The sequence below is a fragment of the Papilio polytes genome, unplaced genomic scaffold, assembly GCF_000836215.1.
Source record: "Papilio polytes unplaced genomic scaffold, Ppol_1.0 DF824169.1, whole genome shotgun sequence".
Classification (NCBI taxonomy): domain Eukaryota; kingdom Metazoa; phylum Arthropoda; class Insecta; order Lepidoptera; family Papilionidae; genus Papilio; species Papilio polytes.
This window is the reverse complement of record NW_013525035.1, coordinates 1,867,058-1,889,822: the sequence shown is the minus strand read 5'-3', so window position 1 is coordinate 1,889,822 and position 22,765 is coordinate 1,867,058. Positions and strand designations below refer to the sequence as shown.

The 22,765-nt window shown below is 31.1% G+C and overlaps 1 protein-coding gene across 3 annotated transcripts in view; it reads right to left on the bottom strand.

Moving 5' to 3' along the window:
- The window catches only part of LOC106111339 (mucin-5AC), a 74,440-nt gene extending 52,235 nt beyond the window's left edge, over positions 1-22,205 (bottom strand). For all 3 annotated transcript variants that reach the window (XM_013293363.1, XM_013293364.1, XM_013293365.1), the window contains exon 1: positions 21,918-22,205. In XM_013293363.1, the coding sequence (XP_013148817.1) occupies positions 21,918-22,050 (133 nt within the window). In that variant the 5' untranslated portion in view covers positions 22,051-22,205. The remainder of the gene's footprint in view (positions 1-21,917) is intronic.
- Positions 22,206-22,765: the final 560 nt, after the last annotated feature.

Genomic DNA, 22,765 nt, shown 5'->3' with positions numbered 1-22,765 from the left:
GTGAATAAGTAATTTCTACAATGTATTGAAAGAAATATAAAACCTTCAATTCCCCAATGATACTGGACGAAATTAAAAGAAACATCTGTACATTATTATTAATTTAAAAAAATAAACAACATAAAGTGTAACACAAAAATATCTCACCACCATGTCAGAAAGAAATAAACTCAAATTTCTTTTGTATAAGAAATCTCTGGTAAATACGGAAAATTGCTACATGTATTTCTATCTATACTGATATTATAAAGAGGAATTATTTGTATTTTTAGGTTTTTGCATGTATTGAAATAACTAAAAAATTTTAGGGCTGATTTCAAAAATTCTTTTAACATTGTAAAGCTATGTTATCACCGAGAAACATGAATAACTTATTTTTACAATTTTCACGAAACGAACGATACGAAAGACGAAGTCGCGAGCGACAGCCAGTAACAAGTAAAACTGGATACTTTCATTCAAGAAAAATAAAAATTAAGAAACTTGTCTTATCCTACAAATAACAGAAATACGCAAGAAAGTTGACAGTGACCTTGCCATTTGACTCGACAAATGACAGGAACGTGAGATTCTTTAGGTGTATTTCTAAATCTCACGACGGACAGTGAAATTTTGCGACAACGAATACAAAAACAGACAGTTATAAATACTAACTAACTCATTTAAAATATTCACTATAGTTTGTCTACATAACATAGATTAGTCAGTTTGACAAATGACGCGTAGTTTGATAGCAAATACCGTACTTAATAGACAGGTATAGTAGTGACAAACCAAACACGCATAGCGAACAATTATAAACTATCGATATTCCGTTTAAATAATTATCAAACTCAACTAAAATTATTATTTTCTTATTAACTAATTTAGAGGACAATTATAGTATTGATTACAGTGTAGAAAATTTAGCGATGAGAGAAATAATAGCGAAATTCAATTCGATTACGTATGGCCGTTGTAGTAATAACATTTATTAACTCTCACTATTTGTAATGGTCATTATTAATTTGAGAAAATAGTGCTTTTCTTGTAATTCACAAGTTATAAATATGAATCTATCGAATCCAACATTAATAAGAATAAATATCGAAAATCGATAAGCTTCATGACTGTTTTTACACAACCCATCCCTACTAAATTTGAAATGAATTGTCAAACTAATCTATCTTATTTAGACAAACTATAAATGAGCAAAGACCGCCTCTATACTTTCTTACAAAACATACAATGTGTAACTTAATTTGTTGAATATTATATGGATTTTTGTGAATGTACTACAATAAAAATCGATCTCAAAAATATTTAAAATTATTTTCTCAATACCGGACTATTTCCTAAGAGACGTTGAAGGTCTCTTTCTGTCCACAAGTTATAAATACACATACTTACAATAAAAATCAAGTAAAAAGAAATTAAAAAGCTTGTATTATTTTTTCAACGATTAACCACTCTCAAATTCAAATTTGTTCCTGTTTCAAGTGCAAGTAAATTTTATTAATTGAATACGGTGATAAAAAACCGCTTTAAAACACTTTAAAATCGTCATTAATGTGTTTACATAATTGTAATACAAGCTTCAAAAACAAACTAAAAGTGCACATTACTTATACACGCAAATAATTACACTCTTGGCCATATAAACTGAGGACAAAACAATTCCAAATACTATTAAGCTACTAGAAAAATTCACAACAAATAACTCGAAAACTTACGTAATAAAAAACTCAAAAGAATTAAAGAAACATGACACTCAATTTCAAATATAATAACTCGCAAATCCGCAACATAACATAGTTAACCCGTCCATATTATGCGCCGTTCAAAAGGAACACCGCTAGCTTGATAACGGACAGTTAACGGGCAGATGTCATCAATACTGCTATAAACAATAGAATATAATATCACGATTCAAGATTATGAGTAAGCATTTTTGTACATTTCGGCAGTAGACAACGACGGTAATGTAACACTATGGGGCTGTCGCACCAAATTGTAAATTGTCTGATAAAAATCTAAGGTGTAAAGTATGTGATGGAAGTATCGGATTTTGTTACTTTTTTGCATTGACGTCATTTCCAGTGGTGGGACAGGCCCTAAATCTAAAACAATATACCTTATGTTTCATAGACAAAACATCATAGAGAATTATAGATGAGCTTGTCTTCATTAGTGTATTATAGTGTTCTTTGGAGGACGTGAAAAGAATTGTGTTTTTGGTATGTACTGAAATAACTCAAAAACTACAGCGCTAATTTTAAAAATTCATTCGCCATTTAAAAGCCACATACATGGGCCATTTAAAAAAATAACTAAACGCAAGCATTAGCTAGTGTTTTATATTTTATGTTTCGATTTCCAATGAATTACGAAAGTAGAATGTTATCCCATGCTACTAATATAGTTCAATTATTTACGGATATCTGATGCATCTTTTGTAATCCAGGAACTGACTTAGCATCGAAAGGTTAAAGGTAAGTCTATTAAAGTTAAGTGCTTATGTAATGAAGATATTTCCTATGCAATTGAATATAGTAAACTGTTTATGTAATGGGTTTGCAAGTGAATCTTTGTTACGAAATAAAATTAGATTGGATAGAAGCACAACGTTCACTACATGGTTTAAAATTACAGTTTACTATAAACTAGTTATTGTAATTAATTTTTAAACTTTTAATTCATAACTTTCGAATGTAAATAAATTTAAAATTAAAAAGTGTCCTACTATTTTTGACATCGAGTGTAGTTGTCTCGTTAAATATAAGTCGATATAGGCTTTATTAAAAAGCAATTGAATAGTTAATTGTTTTATTTATATCCCACAAAAGATAACAATTATTTACATAAAAAATTTACACACTCATGTGAATATATTGAGCTAAAAAAATGGTATTCCTATTGTGTTGCGGAAAAACTTTCGGTTTCAAAACCGAGCGCTTCAATTAGCGCGATCCACAAACACATGTTTACTGTCGTGTTTCCACTGCCCGTGTAACATATTGTTATCTCAAGTTATTTAAAGTGAATGTAAGGGATGGTAATATGATTTTTCACAGGTGTGTACAGTGTTAGTTATGTAATTTGAAGTGACAGATATTACTTTCCTATTATTTAGGACAAAAAGACATCTGGCCACTGAATTGTTGAATTATGTGCATGTTACAAATTGCATTTGAAGTATGTTTTCAATATTTCACAGCTTTGAAACTTTAACGTAATATAGTTTACGATATTAACAAAGTTAAGACAAAATGTAGACGGACTTTAAGATTAATTATTAAAACAATTTGAATTAATCTTTTTAACTAAGATTGTTGGATGGTTTTTTGTACATATTTTTAAAGTACCATCTTAACCGTATATTTTGCTTTTTTAAGGGTACATTTAAATCATAATTAAATTATTTTCAGATTTAAAACAGCGGCGCACAAACAGTAGTCGGAATTCAACCGGAACAGAACGCGCCACTTGCGACGAAAGCGGCTCAGTGACCCCCTCCGTGTCCCCCTGCGACCGCCTTAGTGACCCCATCAATGGTCATTCATTTCCATGAGTGAGGTGACCACTCATTAATATGTGAAGTGTACCGCGATAGTTCACTAACCGTATTTAAATTTCACATAGTAAATCATTTAGGTCTAATTTAAGATTAGATATTTATTTAATAGCGAAGATAGCCTCAGTAATTATAATCTATACTTTTATACAAATATTATAAAGAGGAAAGATTTGTATTTTTGGATTTTCGTATGTATTCGAATCACGTAAAAACTGGGCCGGTTTTAACAATCTTTCACCATTAAAAATCTACGTCATCACTGAGTAACATAGGCTATACTATTTATTATTTTTTAATTTCACGCGTACGAAGTCGCGAGCAACAACTTTACCTTTATATGAATAAAAAAGATTACTAGTACAGCCTAGCAGTGTAGCAATAAATGACGAAATTTTTATTAAATTTTTATCAGTAATTAAAACGTATTAAGTACGTAACTTGACCTCGTATTTAAGTGATTTACTTCTAACATAAACTTCAAGTATTTGTGTCAATGCAAATAAGTAAACAAATTTAAAATCAATTTAAAACAGCTTCAGTCAATCAGACGCAATACGCAATTATAATGGCAAATAGTTGTTGTTTAATTGATCCTTGAATTTAGACCGCACACACTACATTACTATAGGAACTAAACTACTGTAGATTGAAATATTATAAATAATATATGTAGTATACTTTTGATCATATTTATACGTTTCATGGGAGCCTTGGCTTCTGAACTAGGTTGCCCACTATCATAGGAGCCAATGTAAAAACATCGATCTATGTTGAGCAATACAGTGGTCTAAAACAATTAATGCATAAACAACATTTAATTGCAATATGAAGAAAAATTTACAATTAAATCATGATTTTAACATTACAAAGTAATTACTAGTTTAAAACTGCATTACCCAGACGACGTGGCATTAGCAAAATCGAACGTCAATATTAATAATTTACACAAATCAAAATTATATTGAAGTACAAGTAAAAAATGAAAATGAAAAAAATGTTTAAATTCGTAATGGACGTTTTTCTCTTCTTTTAAAAACGCTTAGATGAAAAACATATAAATCAATGATTTATTTTATATCGATAGATTATGAATTGATAAGTTATATACTGACTTTTAAAGTGCAACAAGTTGACTTCAACAAGTTATGTTATAAACGCGTTGATGTCTATTGCTTCCGCATTTTGTACAATTAAAATATTGCGCGATTGCCATATAATTTTAATAAGACTTAATAAAAAAAACATAAGGCTTTACTATAAATTAACACACATTTAAAAAAAATAATTTTACTTGGCTTAAGAAAGATTAACTTTGACTTCAATTTTATTACGTTGCTTGTATCTTAGTGTGTTTTTCACTAAAAATATGTTTCTATTGTTTTGTGTGTTTATTTTGTTAAATTAATGTAATCTATATTGTTTAAAAGAATAATACTATTACTGTAGTTTAAAAAACGTTTAGAATTTGAGAAATTAAGACTTTGATTATTTCTTTATTTATTTTTATGAAGGGTTCAATTATTACATTTATAAATACCAATAGTATAAACAATAGTACGTAGAGTATAATTACGTTATCTAGAACAACTATTTAGTAATAACCTTGGACCCAGATTAAATGCTAGATCCAAATGTTTGCACTAGATTTTTTATACGCAACAAGTTTACCTTCATTTCTAAATGTACTTTGCTTTATACATAAAATGTATTAATTGTCTTTTTATAATATATCGTTGTAAATACATAAATCTAAGATCAATAAGTAATTATTATTTACATTAAATTTGATATAGAATTTTATACGTAATCATACTTCCTACTAATACTAATATAAATGCGAAAGTTTAGATGGATAGATGTTTGTTAGAGTTTGTAGCTTAACGGCTGAACGGATTTCGATGAAATTTGGTATAGGTGTAGAGGATAGTCTGGAAGAGCATATAGGCTACTCACTTTTGATTATTTTAATTCCACGCGTACGTAGTCGCGGGCGACAGCTAGTAATAAAATACTTTAATAGAACACTTAAGTTGCAAATGTTCTAGTATGTTAGTCTATTAAGGTCCTCTACCTCAACAAAGCTTTTAATCCATCCATCAACAACTATACAATATTTACATCCTTGTTATTTTCTTGAAAAAGAGACAGACGAACATATAAGTTCAGGCAAAAATCACATTGATATTTATAAATGAAAAATATTTTTAGTTAAACTAAACGCAATCCGACGCAAGTATTATAGGAAATCTGTGAAGATGCATCAAGCAGGGAAAGGGCTGGAAAGTGTAAACTAGAAAGTGGCCTCAATGCCGGTGCAGTATGAAGCCTAGTGCATTTGACGAACGTAGCTTTCTCTTTACAAAATATTACCTTAAACGACAGACAAACCCTAGTGTGTAAAAAATGTATGTGTCCTATAAGAGTACCTAACGTGTGTGGCCTGCATAAGACTATTGTTATGCGTGCAACACACATTAGACTAGATATAGATAAAATTAAAAACATAAAGTGATTCATTTGTTTTGAATTAAAGGACCACCTTATAAGGCTTCTTGGTTCCTCCTATGCAAAACAATGTGTTTAATGATTTAAGAATGCATCTAGAACAAACGAACATACATGTTGATATTTATTTATAAAACTAGCTGTTCCCGTGCGACTTCATTCGCATGGAATTATGAACATTTGAGTTTATTGTTTACATTGCAATGTCGAATTATCAAATGACATATGATGACAACCTTGCTTCTTTGATGTTGGCAGCAACTTATGGTCTCTTTCCCACATTAGGGATTTTGATTCAATATTTACCCCCTAAGTTTAATGGCGTTAAAATATATAGCCTAAAGCGTGACGTAAGTGTAGGGCTTTTTATTAAAAAAAGAGTTATTCAAAAATATGCTGTAATTGCTGACATCTTAGGCAACAAAGTGTGTGTTTACGCTTTATTATAATAGTATATGTATGTATAGATTATATAATCAAACTTAATCCTTATTAAGTAATATTAGATCTTTGTGGTTTCGATGTAATGAATAATTGTATTCTATTACTTGAGACCTTATTATTTTTAAGGTTGTTAAACTTAGTATTGTGGTTAACTTATACAAAAAAAGTGAATGTTTTGTACATTTTTGCTAATATTGTTTAAAATAAGTTTTCATAAAAGCGTGAAAGCTATTGACAGTGAAATTTCTATCGCAGAATTAAGGTGTTCAAATTAATTGATCACGGTTGGTATTTAGCACAATTTCCCTTTTGTTTTACACTGGTTTGTTTAACTAATTCATAAACAAACGAAATAGCTCTTTTTTTACTTTTTTAACAATTCAACTATTCAATTCACAGATTATTTTATTGAATACTTTTAAGAATAGTAACAGCAATCGAAAAAGTTGATCTATTTTTCAGGTACTAAATAAAATTTGAACTCTATTTCATACAAATTAAATTTCGCCGAAAACGTCAGTTGTTTAGGTGCATTACGTTTATTTTATTATTTAACTAGCTTTCGCCGGCGCCTTCTTTCGCATTGAATAAAAAAAACAAAAGTGAATAGCCTATGTGGTCTTCCAGACATCTACAACTTTACCAAATTTCATCAAAATGCGTTCAGCCGTTTTGACTACAAACTCTAACAAACATCCATCCATCTAAACTTTTGCATTATAAGTAACTATGAAGTATGAATGATTTCGATTTCTTTGGTAACTTATCAGAAGTTCAATCACTACGAATCCGACTAATAATTTTAACTTCATTCTTTTACGTAGTCTACAATTAAATAAAGTTACTTGTAAACTTATAATGTAGTTGCAATAAACCTTGAATAACCAAACAGATCTGTTATTAAAGTCAGACGGCCTACTTTTACTGTTTCCAGTGCCGAAACATGTAATGAAACATACAGCTATCACTGTCATTCTCTTTGAGAAAACAGAGACATATGTGCTTCATGCAAGTGAAAACTCACGGTTACCTTCAACTGTTTCTGTTGCGACTTATTCGGTCAGTAATTTTTATGTTACTAATAATGACTTACAAAAGTTTATAAAGACTTCACTATACAAAATAAACAATAATATGTATAAAGTTTTGTATCTTGGATGAGACACTTTTAAAGAAGCTTCAAGCTTCTGGTTTTACCATATCTTTTGGGTTTTATTTAATTTTATTTAGTAATAACTCGAACACTTATTTGTGGAAGAAAATTACTACATTTTTAATATTCATAGTTCTAATAAAAATTTAAATTTAATTACGCGTAATAGGTAATTCGACTTACCTAATTTATTTACATGCAGTAATCAATTTAAAGCGAAAATTGCGAAATATCAACATGACTTAAATATAAAATTCTCACTAATAAACAAACATATCCTTTAAGGATTATAACCATGAAAATATACTATCTCTTGTTACATTCAATTGAATTTTTTTTTTCTCAATGCAAACTTCATTGTCGTGTGTGAATGGCATTGTTTGGAAGTGCAACGTAATGATACACCTTCACTGGGATTACAAAATAATAAAGTTGGAATGGAAAAATAAATTTAAAAAGGAAAATTAAAACTCAAGTATGAAATAGAGTAAAAACATCGATACTTCTCATACTATTTTAATTAAAAATCTTGTAGTACGCTACAAGTGGTGTTTTACGAAACACCACTGTAGAAACTCAAAAGCAATATAGAGATTTCTTCATAGAAGCATCGACATAAATAATAAAGATTTTTTTGTTAATAAACAGGTGACTACAGCCACACATCTACAGGAAGAAAACAATCTCAGACGCGTTACCTTTCACGAGGAATTAAACCCTTACATCTCAACAACAAACCGAATATTTAATCTATTTTACCAGAGATATATTTAATTAATAACGATAGCATGTAATACTGTATACTACAATAGTATTATGCAAAATGTTTTGTCACGCACTAGCTGCGTGAAATAGCTACCACTATCTACCATCGCTTTCCGAGGTGATACTATCTTAGAATAGCTTATCTTGTACATCGAAATATGTCAAATAAGAGTGAAGTAATGTTGTTAACGGGTTTACACTGCCAACAATTGTAAAAAAACATATGGCTGTGTTTTGTACAAAAAGGAGATAGTAACTTTGATTTAAGCCTAATTGGTTTGTTAAGTAAAACTCCTTCATTTCACTTCCTTACACGTTTTTAACCATCAAAATATATTTCATAGATCATCATCTTCTCTTTATCCTACACACGTAGGGTCGGCGCAAAAGGAGGACACTCCATACAACTCTATCACACGTCATCTTAGTCATTCCCTTTTTGAACATGTCACCTTTCACGCAATCCATCTCTTTCTATGTCTACCTCTACCGGTGTACCACACTCATAACTAACGCTCTCCTTGTAACATGCGATTCATCCCTCACAAGCCCATACCATACTTTTTCTCCTTACCTTCTTTACCGCTAGGGCTACTCTCAAACTTCCTCTAACATACTCATTTCGTATCTATACATTTCTTACTTTCTTATTTATAAGAAAGCTCATACTTTATTAAACGGTTTTATACCACGTGACAAAAGTAATCATGTTTTCCAAGACAGTTGTAATACCTTGTACTATCTAAAAAAAGGAGGAAGCGAACCCGCGGGGCAGCATCGAGTCCGTTTACTTTCACATCGAGTGAAAGCCGATTGCATTTCGTCATCTCTGCCGTCCGTCACTCGTGTTTGTCTTACGTTATCTTTGATTCACAGTTAAGGACGTTAATTTACTGCCCACCTCAGTGACATTTGTCGAAAACTTGCCATGACAACAAACGTACCGTGAACTACTAAATCAATTAAAACAATGACCATAAGGGCATATAGTATATGTGTTAGTGCATATCTTATCTCACAAGCTCTCGATCTAATTGTATTAAGCGTGAAATGACAGTTCAATGGGTAGGAAATTAAAGTCCTCGTCTATAATTTAAGTTTGATAAAAATTAGTACAAGTTAGTTTGCAATACTGATAAATTATGTGAATAAAGGTCGGATTCACACGGAGGACCTGAGAATCTGTAAATACCGACTATAAATTGCAAATCTAGATATCTCAACGGATTTATAAATACTGAGAAACGGTATAAGCTACTTATTTTGTAACTGATTCTATGAAATTTTAAAAACTACCTCTTAAAACGACAACTTGACTTGTTGAAATATTTTTTCCTTAATTTTTTTCCTTAAGTTTTGAATATTTTAATACCAAAATACTCCATTTTAACTTATTAATAATGTATTTAGAACATGAGATATTTGACCTATTGTTGCTACAAGTTGATAATATTTAAAGAATAAAACGATTTTATCACTAGCATTTCAATAATCCTAGACCACGCTAACGTTAACAATAATGTCGCGAGTTCAAGGTCCATTGCGCTGTCAACAAACAAGTTTGATATCAACATTCATGTTATACACGCAATGTAGGAGACGTAGTGTCGATGTGTCCGTGTTTGATTTTAAATACCTTATTTGAAATGTCAATCGCCTTGTGCTGGTGAAGGGACTTACCTGAAAGGTGAACGAAACGGATTATTGTAGGTTTATTTTGTAATATTAAATATACTGTTACATTAATTTTAAGAGACATTATAACCTAATGGTTTTAGACAAATAGGAAAAAGACATAAGGTTGATACTAACACAGTTTCCAGTCAAAATGCAAGGCAATTTACACACAATACGTACAAAAACAGAATATGTCGAAGAGGCAGCGGTGTGCAGTTCTTAATTCCGAAGGTAAATTACGGTTACTATTTTCTTCCATTGTGGGCGTGCGTATGTCGGAAATAATAAAATAATTATCACGTAATATCAATAAAACAATCCTTCAATATTTAGTAAAAACAGCACAATACTATCTATTAGGATTGCAAAGATTTACTGAGATTAACTATGTAGGAATCAAAACGCATTACTCAATAATCAAATGACATCCGTTTGTTTGCCGCCATGACAGCTACGAATCCTGGCATGGTTGGCCGCACATTAAAAAAAAACACAAAATCATTTCAAATGTTGCCAGCATTAAAAATTATTATTACATATTTATTTTTCTTTCGAAATCCTTCGAAAATAAACAATAATTCCGCAATATATGGAAACAGATGTTTTAAATATGTTTACCGACATGTTCTAGAAGTTTCCGAATCATTGAACTTTACTTCACTTCCTGCAAGCGGTTTGCGCAAATGTCTCAATGTTTCGTCGCTGTGATATAATATTTGGCGCGACTTCACAAAAAACTACAAGTAATGTCAGTTTCAATTGAAACTTACATAATATTGTTGCCGTTTTAAGAAAAATGCGTGTCAATTCCTGATTTAGTAACCTACATACCTACTTTGGAAAAGTTTACTTTTGTAAATGCAGTTAAAATGAAGTAATCCATTGTTTTAAACTAACTTAAAAAAAATTTAAAATTCGTTTTGTTTTTAGTAGTGTTTTCTTTTGATAAAAGTGTGATTTTATTCCAATAAACCTCAAAAAATTCATTATAAATTCCATCCACAGACTTCGATTCGAAAGCACGATGCAGACAGATTTGTCGACAAACAAGCTGTTAGGAGCGGCGGCAAAAGTGAATTCCACTTGACTACGCGTTGTAGTAAGTAGGCCCTAGCGAATTCAACTCAATGATACTTTTATCAACTTACGTTAAGTCTACGAATATGTTATGGTCATTATCGACTACCATGTAAAAGTTTAGATTTTCTCGAATTGTTTATTTAACAGGCATCAAAAATCTTATAAAAAACCATAAAAAAATTACAAAGATATTAATAGTGCTTTATTTAATTAAATGATTGTACAGACATTTAATTATCGAATAATTTTTTTTAACCTTAACTTGCTTGCCTTTTTCTCCAAAATATGATAGATAAAACGTGAAAAACAGTAAAAAATATAGACGAATTGAGTACCTCCTTCTTTTGGGAAGTCGGTAAAAAAAAAATCGGGGATGTCGCTGAAAGAGAAATAAGAGAGTAATCCTCTTTTTAAGTTTGTGTTTGGATTCAATATGCAGTCAAGTAATTTAGATAAGGTCTAAAATGTATATTTTTGTATGTATTCGATTCACGTAAAAACTACTGGGTCGATTTTAAAAAATCTTCCACCATTAGAAAGGTAATTTATCTGTGAGTAACATAAGTCAAGTTTTTTATTTTTATGCGGGCGAAGTCGCGAATAGCTTTAAGAAATAAAAGTCTTAACTTAAGCTAGATTTAGGAACGAATGTTAACAGTGGATTAAACCCTGTACATAAGTATGTAATAATTCTTTCATCGAACAAGTTGCCATACGATTGCATTCCCACGCATAGTCCGCACGCGCGGCTGCGCCCGACGTCGGTATTCTGTTCCGCAACATTCTTAATTACATCTTACACTTCACAATCTCTTAAATAACTTACAGATTAGCGCAATTTTTTACTGTACACAACAATTACACACATCTGTCATAACGTCATGTTCCTATGTTTACAACATTTTAATTATGATTTGCATAAATGCATGTAACATTGTGAAAAAAGGAGAAATAATTTATTACTTTTACTGTAAACTTCTTCGTAATATTCAGCATATCCAGTGCTGTAACTATATCTATAAAGTCACCTACATACGCTCAGTTTTAACTGAACAATCCGACCATTCAAAACGATTAGTTCTGACAGTTTGAACTGAACAGTACAGTAGAGCCGAGACAAATACCACTGAACGAGATGCTGTTTGTAATACATACGACTGAATTTAAAACTAAAGTTTTAAAAATACATTTGTAAAGTCGAAATACAAGAATGTCAAATCTGTACGCATGTTGGCAAATCGTTGACCTTTTAGTTCAGCTAATAGTTTAAATTTATCCAATAGACGCATTTTAACCGAATTATTCGACTCTTCAGTTAGAACTGGACATTTGTAGGTTAATGTTCATAAGACAGTAGTAACGAAGAAACTTAGCTATAACTTTGTTGTTAATTAAATTAACTTATGTTTAAATACATTTGAGGTTATAGAACTGAAAGCATATAAAATAAACAAGACAATTTTGTCAGTCAGATCCAAATAGAAACTTAATTAATATTTAGAGTATGAGGTTAATTATCATTTCTAAAATAACTAATATTGAACATCCATTTTCACAAGATAAACGATTAATCTTCATATATACTAAAATAATATATTTTTTTAAATATAGGGGGCAAACGAGCGGCGAGAACACCGTGGTCAGCGACGCCCATGGACATCCGCAACATCAGAGGAATTACAGATGCGTTGCCGGCCTTAGAGGAAATATTAGGATCACTTCTTGAAGGACCCTAAGTCGTATTGGTTTGGAACTTATTATTATGTTTATGATATCGTTGCGATATAATACTAAAAGATTCTACACAAAAATAAAATAACAACGTAGAACGGCGTTATAATGATCGAAATAAAGGGAATAGTTACTAATATTTAAAAACAAACTGCTTACTGTTAAAACGCATTATGAAACAATTAACCCATTCATATAATAGTATTATTAGATTCAATGTTAATATAGAAAGTGGTAAGCTACGAGCATTTGCAGTTATTCTAATCGATTTATACAATTACAAGCTAGAGTACTTTGAATAGCACTGTACTAACATAAGTAACGTACGTAATTATGTTAATCTTAACTCTACCGTTTACTAGACCAAGGTCATTAACCGTAACAGTTAAATAATGTCGTTATGCAACTAATTGTCTTGTTGAAATAAGCTAATTGTATTTTGACGTCAATTTCATTAACATTTCCAAATGTGTTCGCAACGTGTTTAGAAATGAAACATCCGTGTTGCGAATCATCACGCTGTTATGTGTAACCGTGCACATCGTGAGGTATGAACGCGTTATATGCCTTGTTCTTGTAGAGTACAGTTGATAAAAAATAAATAAAAACTGTGGATCACTTGTAAACTCACGAAACTTTATAATAAGCAAAGTATTTTTGCCAGTCTTTTCGAACTGTTCCGAACAAGAAAAAGACCATAAACAATGGGCACAGGCCCAATCCGCTAAGGGACTACCATAGACAAGAATCTGAACGAAGGCCTGGTTTGGTCTATATATGTTCAATGGCGCCAGTAAGTGGCCAGGTCTATTTTACTGGCATAATGTAAACGAGGTATTAAAATAGACTAGATATTTTGACAGATAGGAACTCGAACGCGCGTTCTCATGTTAGGATTTTCTTTATTGAAATACATGTAAATATATTTTTCTTTTCTTCTTAAAGAGATTATGAGATGATAGATTTTTGTGTGTTTCATCAGTATTTTGTTTTAGCACGTTACTTAAGTATTTAATAATGCTACTTATTAAAATTGCTTACTGAAGCGTAAACACTAAAGAAAATTGACCAATTATACTCGTAGACTTAAGGAATTAATCGAATCATTAATTTTCATACAATTTCATACAGTCATTGAACAGGGAACCGGTTCGGATACGTGAAGGAATGACCTTTGTATGACCTTGATCGGTTATTCGGTTAACAACGCGGTTAAATTGCCTCCAATCATGCATTTCCTGATAGCCTTAATTATAGTTTGACATTGCCCATATCAAATTATATTCTAGAAAAAATCTACCAAGGAGATATTTCATTCTTTATACGTAATAATAGTTATTGTAAAATTATGTTTGTATAATTATATCGTATACCATGTTTAAACTTTAACAAACATATAAACATTTACATTGAAAGAAAAATGTTTAATTAAAAACTATGTTTTTACAATCTTTTTATATTTGTTAAGGAAAAAACTTTTTTTGTCATTAGAATACCCTTTCTACCAGTTTTTATTCAGTTTTACCTGATGTTACGCATTAAATCCCGCAAATTAATTATTTAAGACAAAGTACGGTGCATATGATATGTAATAGTTTACATAAAGATCCTTTCCAAGAAAATACAATCATAAATATGTCAATCGAAAATTATGTTTGTTACGTATAAATTGTTCAGTACAAATTCAAACAAAAGAAAGGAAATAAGTGTGTCAAATTATAGTAATAACCTTTACATACAAGTGATATAACTTGTGAGACTTAAGTTACCTCACAATGACACTTCCGACACGTTACGTGCTTATGACGTGACGTGACCATTTACAGTCAACAATTGTCATTTGACCAAATTATGATGCCCCGACGCGACACGAACTCTTTTCAATGAATTTCAAACCACATTGATTATAATGAGATCCTATGATTTCTTAACCAACTAAACTAACAAAATTACAATCTAATTAGTCATTGCCCGCGAAAATACGTGTAAAAATAAATAAAGCCCATATTACTAAAAGATAACTTAGCTTTTTGCGAAAGAATTTATGAAATCGCTTCATTAGTTTTTGAAATGTTACTTACTGATAGCGTAGCTTTCAAATGATGAAAGAATTATTGAAATTGTCCGAGTAGTTTTTGAGTTATTTCAATACATACACAAATACAAATCTTGCCTCTTCATGATATTAGTATAGACTAGCTGTTGCTTGCGACTTCGTCCTCGTGAAATTAAAAAATAATAAAAGTTATAACCTATGTTACTCACAGATAAATTACCTTTCTAATGGTGAAAGAATTATTGAAATTGTCCGAGTAGTTTTTGAGTTATTTCAATGTATACAAAAATATAAATCTTGCCTCTTTATAATATTAGTATAGATGTAAGTGTTTGATAAATATTGCTTAATACTGTTAAGTGGGGTCATCATTTAGCCAACGTTTATCCTTACACAAGTTATATTGAATTGCAATATCGATGTTAAAAGCTGTTCATACTATAATAATAAAGCTAATCTATCTATACTATTATAATAAAGCGTAAACACACACTTCTTTGTTGCCTAAGATGTCAGCAATTACAGCATGATTGTGAATTTTTTTTTTAATAAAAAGCCCTTCACTTACGTCATGCTTTAGACTATACATTTATACGCCATTAAACTTAGGGGTAAATATTTTGGATAAAAACCTAAAGTGGGAAAGAGACCATAAGTTGCTGCCAACATTAAGGAAGCAAAATTGCCAAGTTTTGTCATGTCATGTCATTTTGACATTTTCAATTGACAATTTGACACATGTAAACAATGAAATAATTTTATGCTGATGAAATCACATGGGAACAGCTAGTAATTTTACAAAGAGGAAAACTTTGATTGTATTGAACAGGCTTAAAAACTACTGGGCCAATTTTAAAAATTCTTTTACCGTTAGAGAGGTAATTTATGTGTGAGTAACATAGGTTAATTTTTGTTATTTCTTTATTGTTATTTTTTAATTTCTAGCAGACGGAGTCGCGGGCAAAAGCTAGTCGTTAATATGTATAAACATATTATCTTTGGTAACCGAATAAAAAACTACAACGAAGAAGCCAATCGAAAAAATTAGAAAGTCAAGTTTGGATCTCTAGCGTCCATCGAACGCACACATACGCAGGCTTGACCTTTCGATTGTGAAAGTTAAAACTACAATATAACTTGTGATAGTGATGATTATCTGAGATCTCGTTTCATCACATCCCTACTGAAGATAGACTATCCTTAGTCAAGATTGACTTGATCTTATAGCTACGTATTGCATTAAAACATCGTAATATTGATAATTTTTGACCAACTTCCCAAAAGTTAAGTTAGTTAACTCGTCTGTATTTTTATTAACATTTGCTTTATAAATAACTAGCTGTTGCTCGCGAATTCTCTCGCGTGAAATTAAAAAATATAGACTATGTTACTCACTGATAATGTAACTTTTTAATAGTTAAAGATTTTTTTAAATCGGCTCAGTAGTTTTTGAGTTATTTCAATACGTACAAATAATACAAATCTTCCCTTTTTATTATAGATATAGATTTTTTGTTTAGTACTTGTGATGTGTTTTTAAATACAGTTATTTTAACAATATTATAAATGCGCAAGTTTAGATGGATGTTTGTTAGAGTCTGCAGACTAAACTATCAACAGGATCTCGATAAAATTTGACATAGATGTTGAGGATAGTGTTTAAGAACACATAGGCTACTTACTTTTGTTTTTTTTAATTAACTAGTAGTAACGGATGATAGCTAATAATATAAACGCTGTTTTATTATCCAAAACGGATGTTTTTTTCCAACTTAACATACAAGAATTTTTCTATAATATTTCGACGAAATAATTAGATAAATATATAACATCTAATAATAGATGTTTGTAAGGGTTAGTAATTACATCAATACAGAATTCCGAGGCGTGACTAGTGGACAAGAGGTGAACGAACCTTCGAATGACCCAACTTTTTGAAAGACAGTATACAATATTTCCTGTCTATAGCTACTTTTAGTGCAATGTTAACTGAATTTGGAACCTGGAAACTTGATACACTTCGTTGCAAAATTAATGGTTAAGTTTTGCATGACATTCAGATGTCTTGTAATTTAAATGCATTTTTTTTATTTAAATCAAAGTGAAATGGACGTTAACCTCGTATTCTAAATTTGAATACAAGTTTTTTTTTGTCATTAAAATTGTCTTTTTACTATTTTATTCTAATATTTTTAATCGCTGTGCTTTCTAAATTATAATCAAGGTAATTGAGAATAAAAAAGAAAGTTTATTTTTATTTTTTACCTTGTAAATTCGCTAAAAGTGATCAAATTATGCTACAGATAGAGTCATTTTATAAAACAGGTTTCTATCTATACTAATATTATAAAGAGGAAAAATTAGTACCTTTTATGTAATGAAATATCTCAAAAACTAATGGGTCGATTTCAAAAATTCTTCCACCATTAAAAGATACGGCATCATTGTGAAACATAGGCTATATAATTCCACGTGGATGAAGTCGAGAGCAACAGCTAGTTGTGACTATTATGTGTAATAAAGAAAATATTGATATATCTATCTTCAAAGAGAATGAAGGGGATAGGAAGTTTAGTACAGGTGTTTCTGCAGTGGAAACTGACATTTATTGTATAGACAACCTGTATCGACATCCGTATATACGCCCTGCCCGCCTGACCCACTCAGCGCAGGTTTTTATGCCGCGAGAAATGGTGCGGTCCCATTTACAGCGATATATTCACTTTTTTACATTATGTTAGACGTTTTAAATACAGTCTAGTATGTCAGTTATTTAAAATAGTGGCATTATAGATTGACTTACAAAAATTGTCCAATTTAATATTTTTTTCTCAGGTGATTGTACAAAATTAATAAGACTCGCCTGATATTTGTAACCAAAACTTCAGGATAGGAACGACCAACGAATACGACCTACTTTTAAAATAATATTTGTTACTATAAAGTACTCTTTAATAATACACGTACAATGTTACCTTGTTCAACTTATTGTTTGAAAATATAAAATAACATTACTGTTTTTAGAATTAATCCTTTCATAGTTAGGCCCCACCCTTTGCGACGTAGAATCTAAGTCAACGTACAACTTACAAAGTGTGCGCAGAGATAACTTGACTCTTTATTACTTAGCATATCTGTACAAGTCAATTAACGGGTTTTATTGTGAAAATCTATGAGAAAATATGTTTAATGTTAGTTTTTACGACTTTAACTTCGTTGAAAACAATCTAACAAATATAATGAGAAAGTTTAAATGTATGGATGTTTGTTAGAGTTTCTAGCCTAACTTGCTGAACGGATATCGATGAAATTTGGAATAGATGTAGAGGATTATCTGGAAGATCAAATAGGCAAATTACTTTTATTTTCACGCGGGCAAAAACTAGTGCGAAATTTTAAAAAAATCCTACGAATAAAAGCTACACTAAACATCGCCTAGATTGGCTACGCTTATAGTGGCCCTCTTCCTAGCGTTTATATAAACACTAACTACTGCAATTATATCTAGGCGTTCCAACTATACAGATTTCTATATTAAAGGAATGTTGATAACTTGTTTAGTAGGCTAATGACATTCCTAACATAAGTTGCAAGATACAAATTAAATAATAAGCCTACTTTTATGAATAATACAGTACAAGTTACTTTTGCAATATAATTAATTCTAAAAACATTTGAATTACAATTGTTTCAATGTAACTTACATAAGGCATAGCAAACTCACTTTTTTTAATTATAGTAATCTTTTAAATGAATAAACCTGTAGTTGAAATATTTGTCATATAAAAATAAAACTATTGCAGAAGTAAATAAAAGAGTTAATAAAGGACTACAATAGAGTAGGCGTTAGGCGTTAGGAATCTATGTTAATAAGAGCCTGTTTTTTTTGTATAACATAAGGTTGCACGAGCAAACGGCCACCTAAATCCGCCGAAATGGCGAAGCAACCGCTGCTCATAGATATCCGCAATTGCAAATGCGTTGCCTACCCTTATCCGACGGAGGAGGAGACTCATATAAAGAGGATATTTCCGTCAAATCTACTTCCTCTGCCCATCCTCTCCTTATAAGAAAGGGTGGTAAAGAAAAATGGACTTAAATTAGGCCTTCCGCACCACACTCATCAGACGAATCACGGAATTGCTTTCACTTCACGCCTGTTTTCTGTTTGGTCGTGGTATTACACCGGACGATTTTTATTCCTCTTCTCGATTTCTTCCTTATAAGGATGGAGAGGAAGATTTAGGAGAAGAAAATACGTATAAATAGACAGAAGGCAACATCCACATCCACATCAATCACATCATCCACAAATGATATTCAATCAACAATCACTTCACTTTTGACTCAATTGGACGCTTGCACGTTTGCCACCTTTTAAAATAAAACAGTTACGTGAACGTCTGTATGCAATAAATGAACAAAATTGTATTTGTTGATGCAATGGCTCGTTTCACTTTTTATACGTCGTGACTACAGGAGTATATGCGATCAGATTATTCTATTTACAATGATGAAATCTGTAAGGATTTGAAGCCCTCATGGCTTTAAAACAAAAAGAAAATTGATACATTAAGGAGACTGCATGTGACAGAAATGCGAATGTTAAGATGGATGTGTGGGGTAAGATACGAATGGATAAGATACGAAATGAGTATATTAGAGGAAGTTTGAGAGTAGCCCCAGTAGTAGAGAAGGTAAGGAGTAAAAGTTTAGCATGGTATGGGCATGTTATGAGGAGGGATAAATCGCATGTTACAAGGAGAACGTTAGTTATGAGTGTGGAAGGGGACATCGGTAGAGGTAGACCTAGAAAGAGATGGATGGATTGTGTAAAAGGTGACATGATCAAAAAGGGAGTGATATGACGTATGATAGAGTTATGTGGAGGACAAAAACCTGCTGCGCCGACCCTACGGGAGTAGGATAAAGAGATGATGATGAAAGTTGATACAAAAAACTTAAAGATAGAAATTTGTAATTTATTTAAGTGTAACTTAGCGACTACGTCTGTACGGAATTAAACATATTTAATAAGTAGCCTATGTATTCTACATCTATACCAAATTTTATCTAAATTCCATTAATCTAAAATTTCCTATTTATCATCATCACATCATCACCAGCTATACGTCCCCACCGAGGGGCTCGAAGCCTACCCTAATAAAGGATGTCTAGGCCATAGTCAACCACGCTGGCCAAGCGCGGGTTGGTTGACTTCAATAACTTTGAATTTCTTCGTCGATATGTGCAGGTTGCATCACGATGTATTCCTTCACTGTAAGATATTAGTAACATATTACGGAGAAAGTTAATTACGATTGTGGTAGACCTAGAAAGAGATGGATGGATTCCGTGAAAGGTGACATGATCAAAAAGGGAGTGATGACTGAGATGACGTATGATAGAGTTATGTGGAGGACAAAAATATGTTACGCTACTACGGGAGTACGATAAGGAGAATGACGAGTAACATATTGAGAACTAAAGACAACGATAAAAATTGTAACAATTAAAATGTCAATGTATCTTACACTTAACAATATAAAGGGATTATTACAAGATAAATATTTCATTATATTCGTCTAATAGCTTCATTCTCAGTACACAAAAGTGGATATGAAACCGCAAGTGACATTTGCCGTGTTGACCGCTCACCGCTTGCGCAAACGCTTACGATATAGGGGTCAAACGAAGCCTTGTATATGTACATAATGCTATGTTAAATACCTAAGTGACTTAATGATCAACACATATGGTCAGGGCCTAGTTGCCTTTTGTATAATAAGGCTTTAAAATATCTACATGTGCTCGACATTTTCATCGTATTTAAACTAAATTCAATATATATATTTACTAGTTGTAGCTCGTGACTTACGCGGGCGAAGTCACGAGCTACAACTAGTAAATATATATTTAAAAAATGTCTATGTTACACATTGATAAATTACCTTTCTAACGGTGAAAGAATTATTAAAATCGGCTCAGTAGTTTTTGAGTTATTTTAATATATACAAAAATACAAATCTTTCCTCTTTATAATATTAGTAGATTGTATTCGATGTAACACAATTTTCATATTATTTTGTATTCGAATTCAAAACTCGTTTAGCGGAAAATACTGCGTATTATGTCCAGAGGTCAAATAGTTGTTTTTCTATTTTTATATTGACGAAAAATATATCACACCTAGCATATAAATTGTTTATTAATATTGTTTTTATCCGATATATTGTTTTAAAAATAAATGTAGCTAATTAAATCTTTTCCTTCTCTAATAAAATTGAGACATCAACTTGTTTCTATACATGTATTCTGCAGTGGAAACAGAAACGATAACTTCCTTAACTATAATCACGCACCTCTAAAAGCAATTTTGTAACGAAACTTTTCCTTTCATTTTCAGTAACACTCATCTTTTAACATCTTGACATTATTAAGTATTCTCAAAACACTTCAGACTATAGCATTTTATGAACACGAGTAAAACTTTCGTCACTAAAGCTACGCAAAATGTTACATTTCAATAATAAAATTACCTTACCAGTAATTCAATTTAACGCTATTGTATATTTTTTCCAAATTTACTGATAAATGAACTAAGATATTCATTTTATTTCTTAATGTATCATGTTAAAAAAATACATAAAAACATCTAGAATTAATATAAGAAAAACTTGTATTTATGTTGCCGTAGAAGCGCGTTGATGTCTTTTACAACGTTTATTAAAAAAGCTTTTAAGCTTAACTTATAAGGGCACAAGACAGCGCCCTTATCCAATAATGTAGCTAAATATTAATTGTATTTGATTTTTAAAATAAAGAACACAATGAATATTTTTTATCATAAAAAAAATCAGATATGTATGCAATGAATTCACGATTTGTTCTTTTAGCAATGACTCAATATAACCTTTTTAAATCGTGATCAGAACTTAACAAAGCCTTACCTTGACATGTCACTAGAGTGGTGCTTAGAAAGATCGCGCACAAAATTGTCCAAAAGCTTGTCTTCATGAAAAAGTTCTTGAATCCCATTTTGACACTAACACTTCCGTTAACAAATAATCTAGGCTGCAGCATAATAGGACACTATCATAATTGTGTTCAGGAAAAAAGTTTTTTTTTTAATTATTTTTCACAACACTAACACTTGAGGTTTTTTATCGCAGCATATCGTTGTGAAGGTTCCTTTACGTAGTGAAAGTCGTTCGGAGGTTCGCGCGGCTGACAGTCGACTGAGGCCAGACAACCACTTCTATCTCTCACCTCCTTGTTGGAAACAGGGGTACGAAACATTTTTATTACACTCATAAATCAACTATGTTTCTAAGAATAAATCGAATCAATGTTATCAACAAAGTAGGTGAAAGCTACTGTATACTGTATGAAAGCTACTCTAACCAACTAATTAGGTTTAAAAAGTTTATTCTCAAAAAGACTATTTGACAAATGTTTAAAAATTAGCAATTAAAAGGAAATAATTAATACTGTAATTGAAACTTTGGTCCCAAACGAACCTTGGTTTGCGAAAAAAAAATTAACTCTTGACATAATTACAGGTATTTTTTAACACTTTTTTAGATCATAAATACAAATTAATTCAATTCATGGGTACAATTCATATTTTGTTAATGTAAAAATGTACCTAAAGTTTGTAACCCCTGCCTCGACTTTCAAACTCGACTGTATAGAGGGAGCTTTGCGGGCTGCGTCAGTCGCCTTGTAGACTTGTATGTAAAATGCAACTTGATTGTATTAACCATATTATATTAATTTAAATTTAAGAATTTATAGT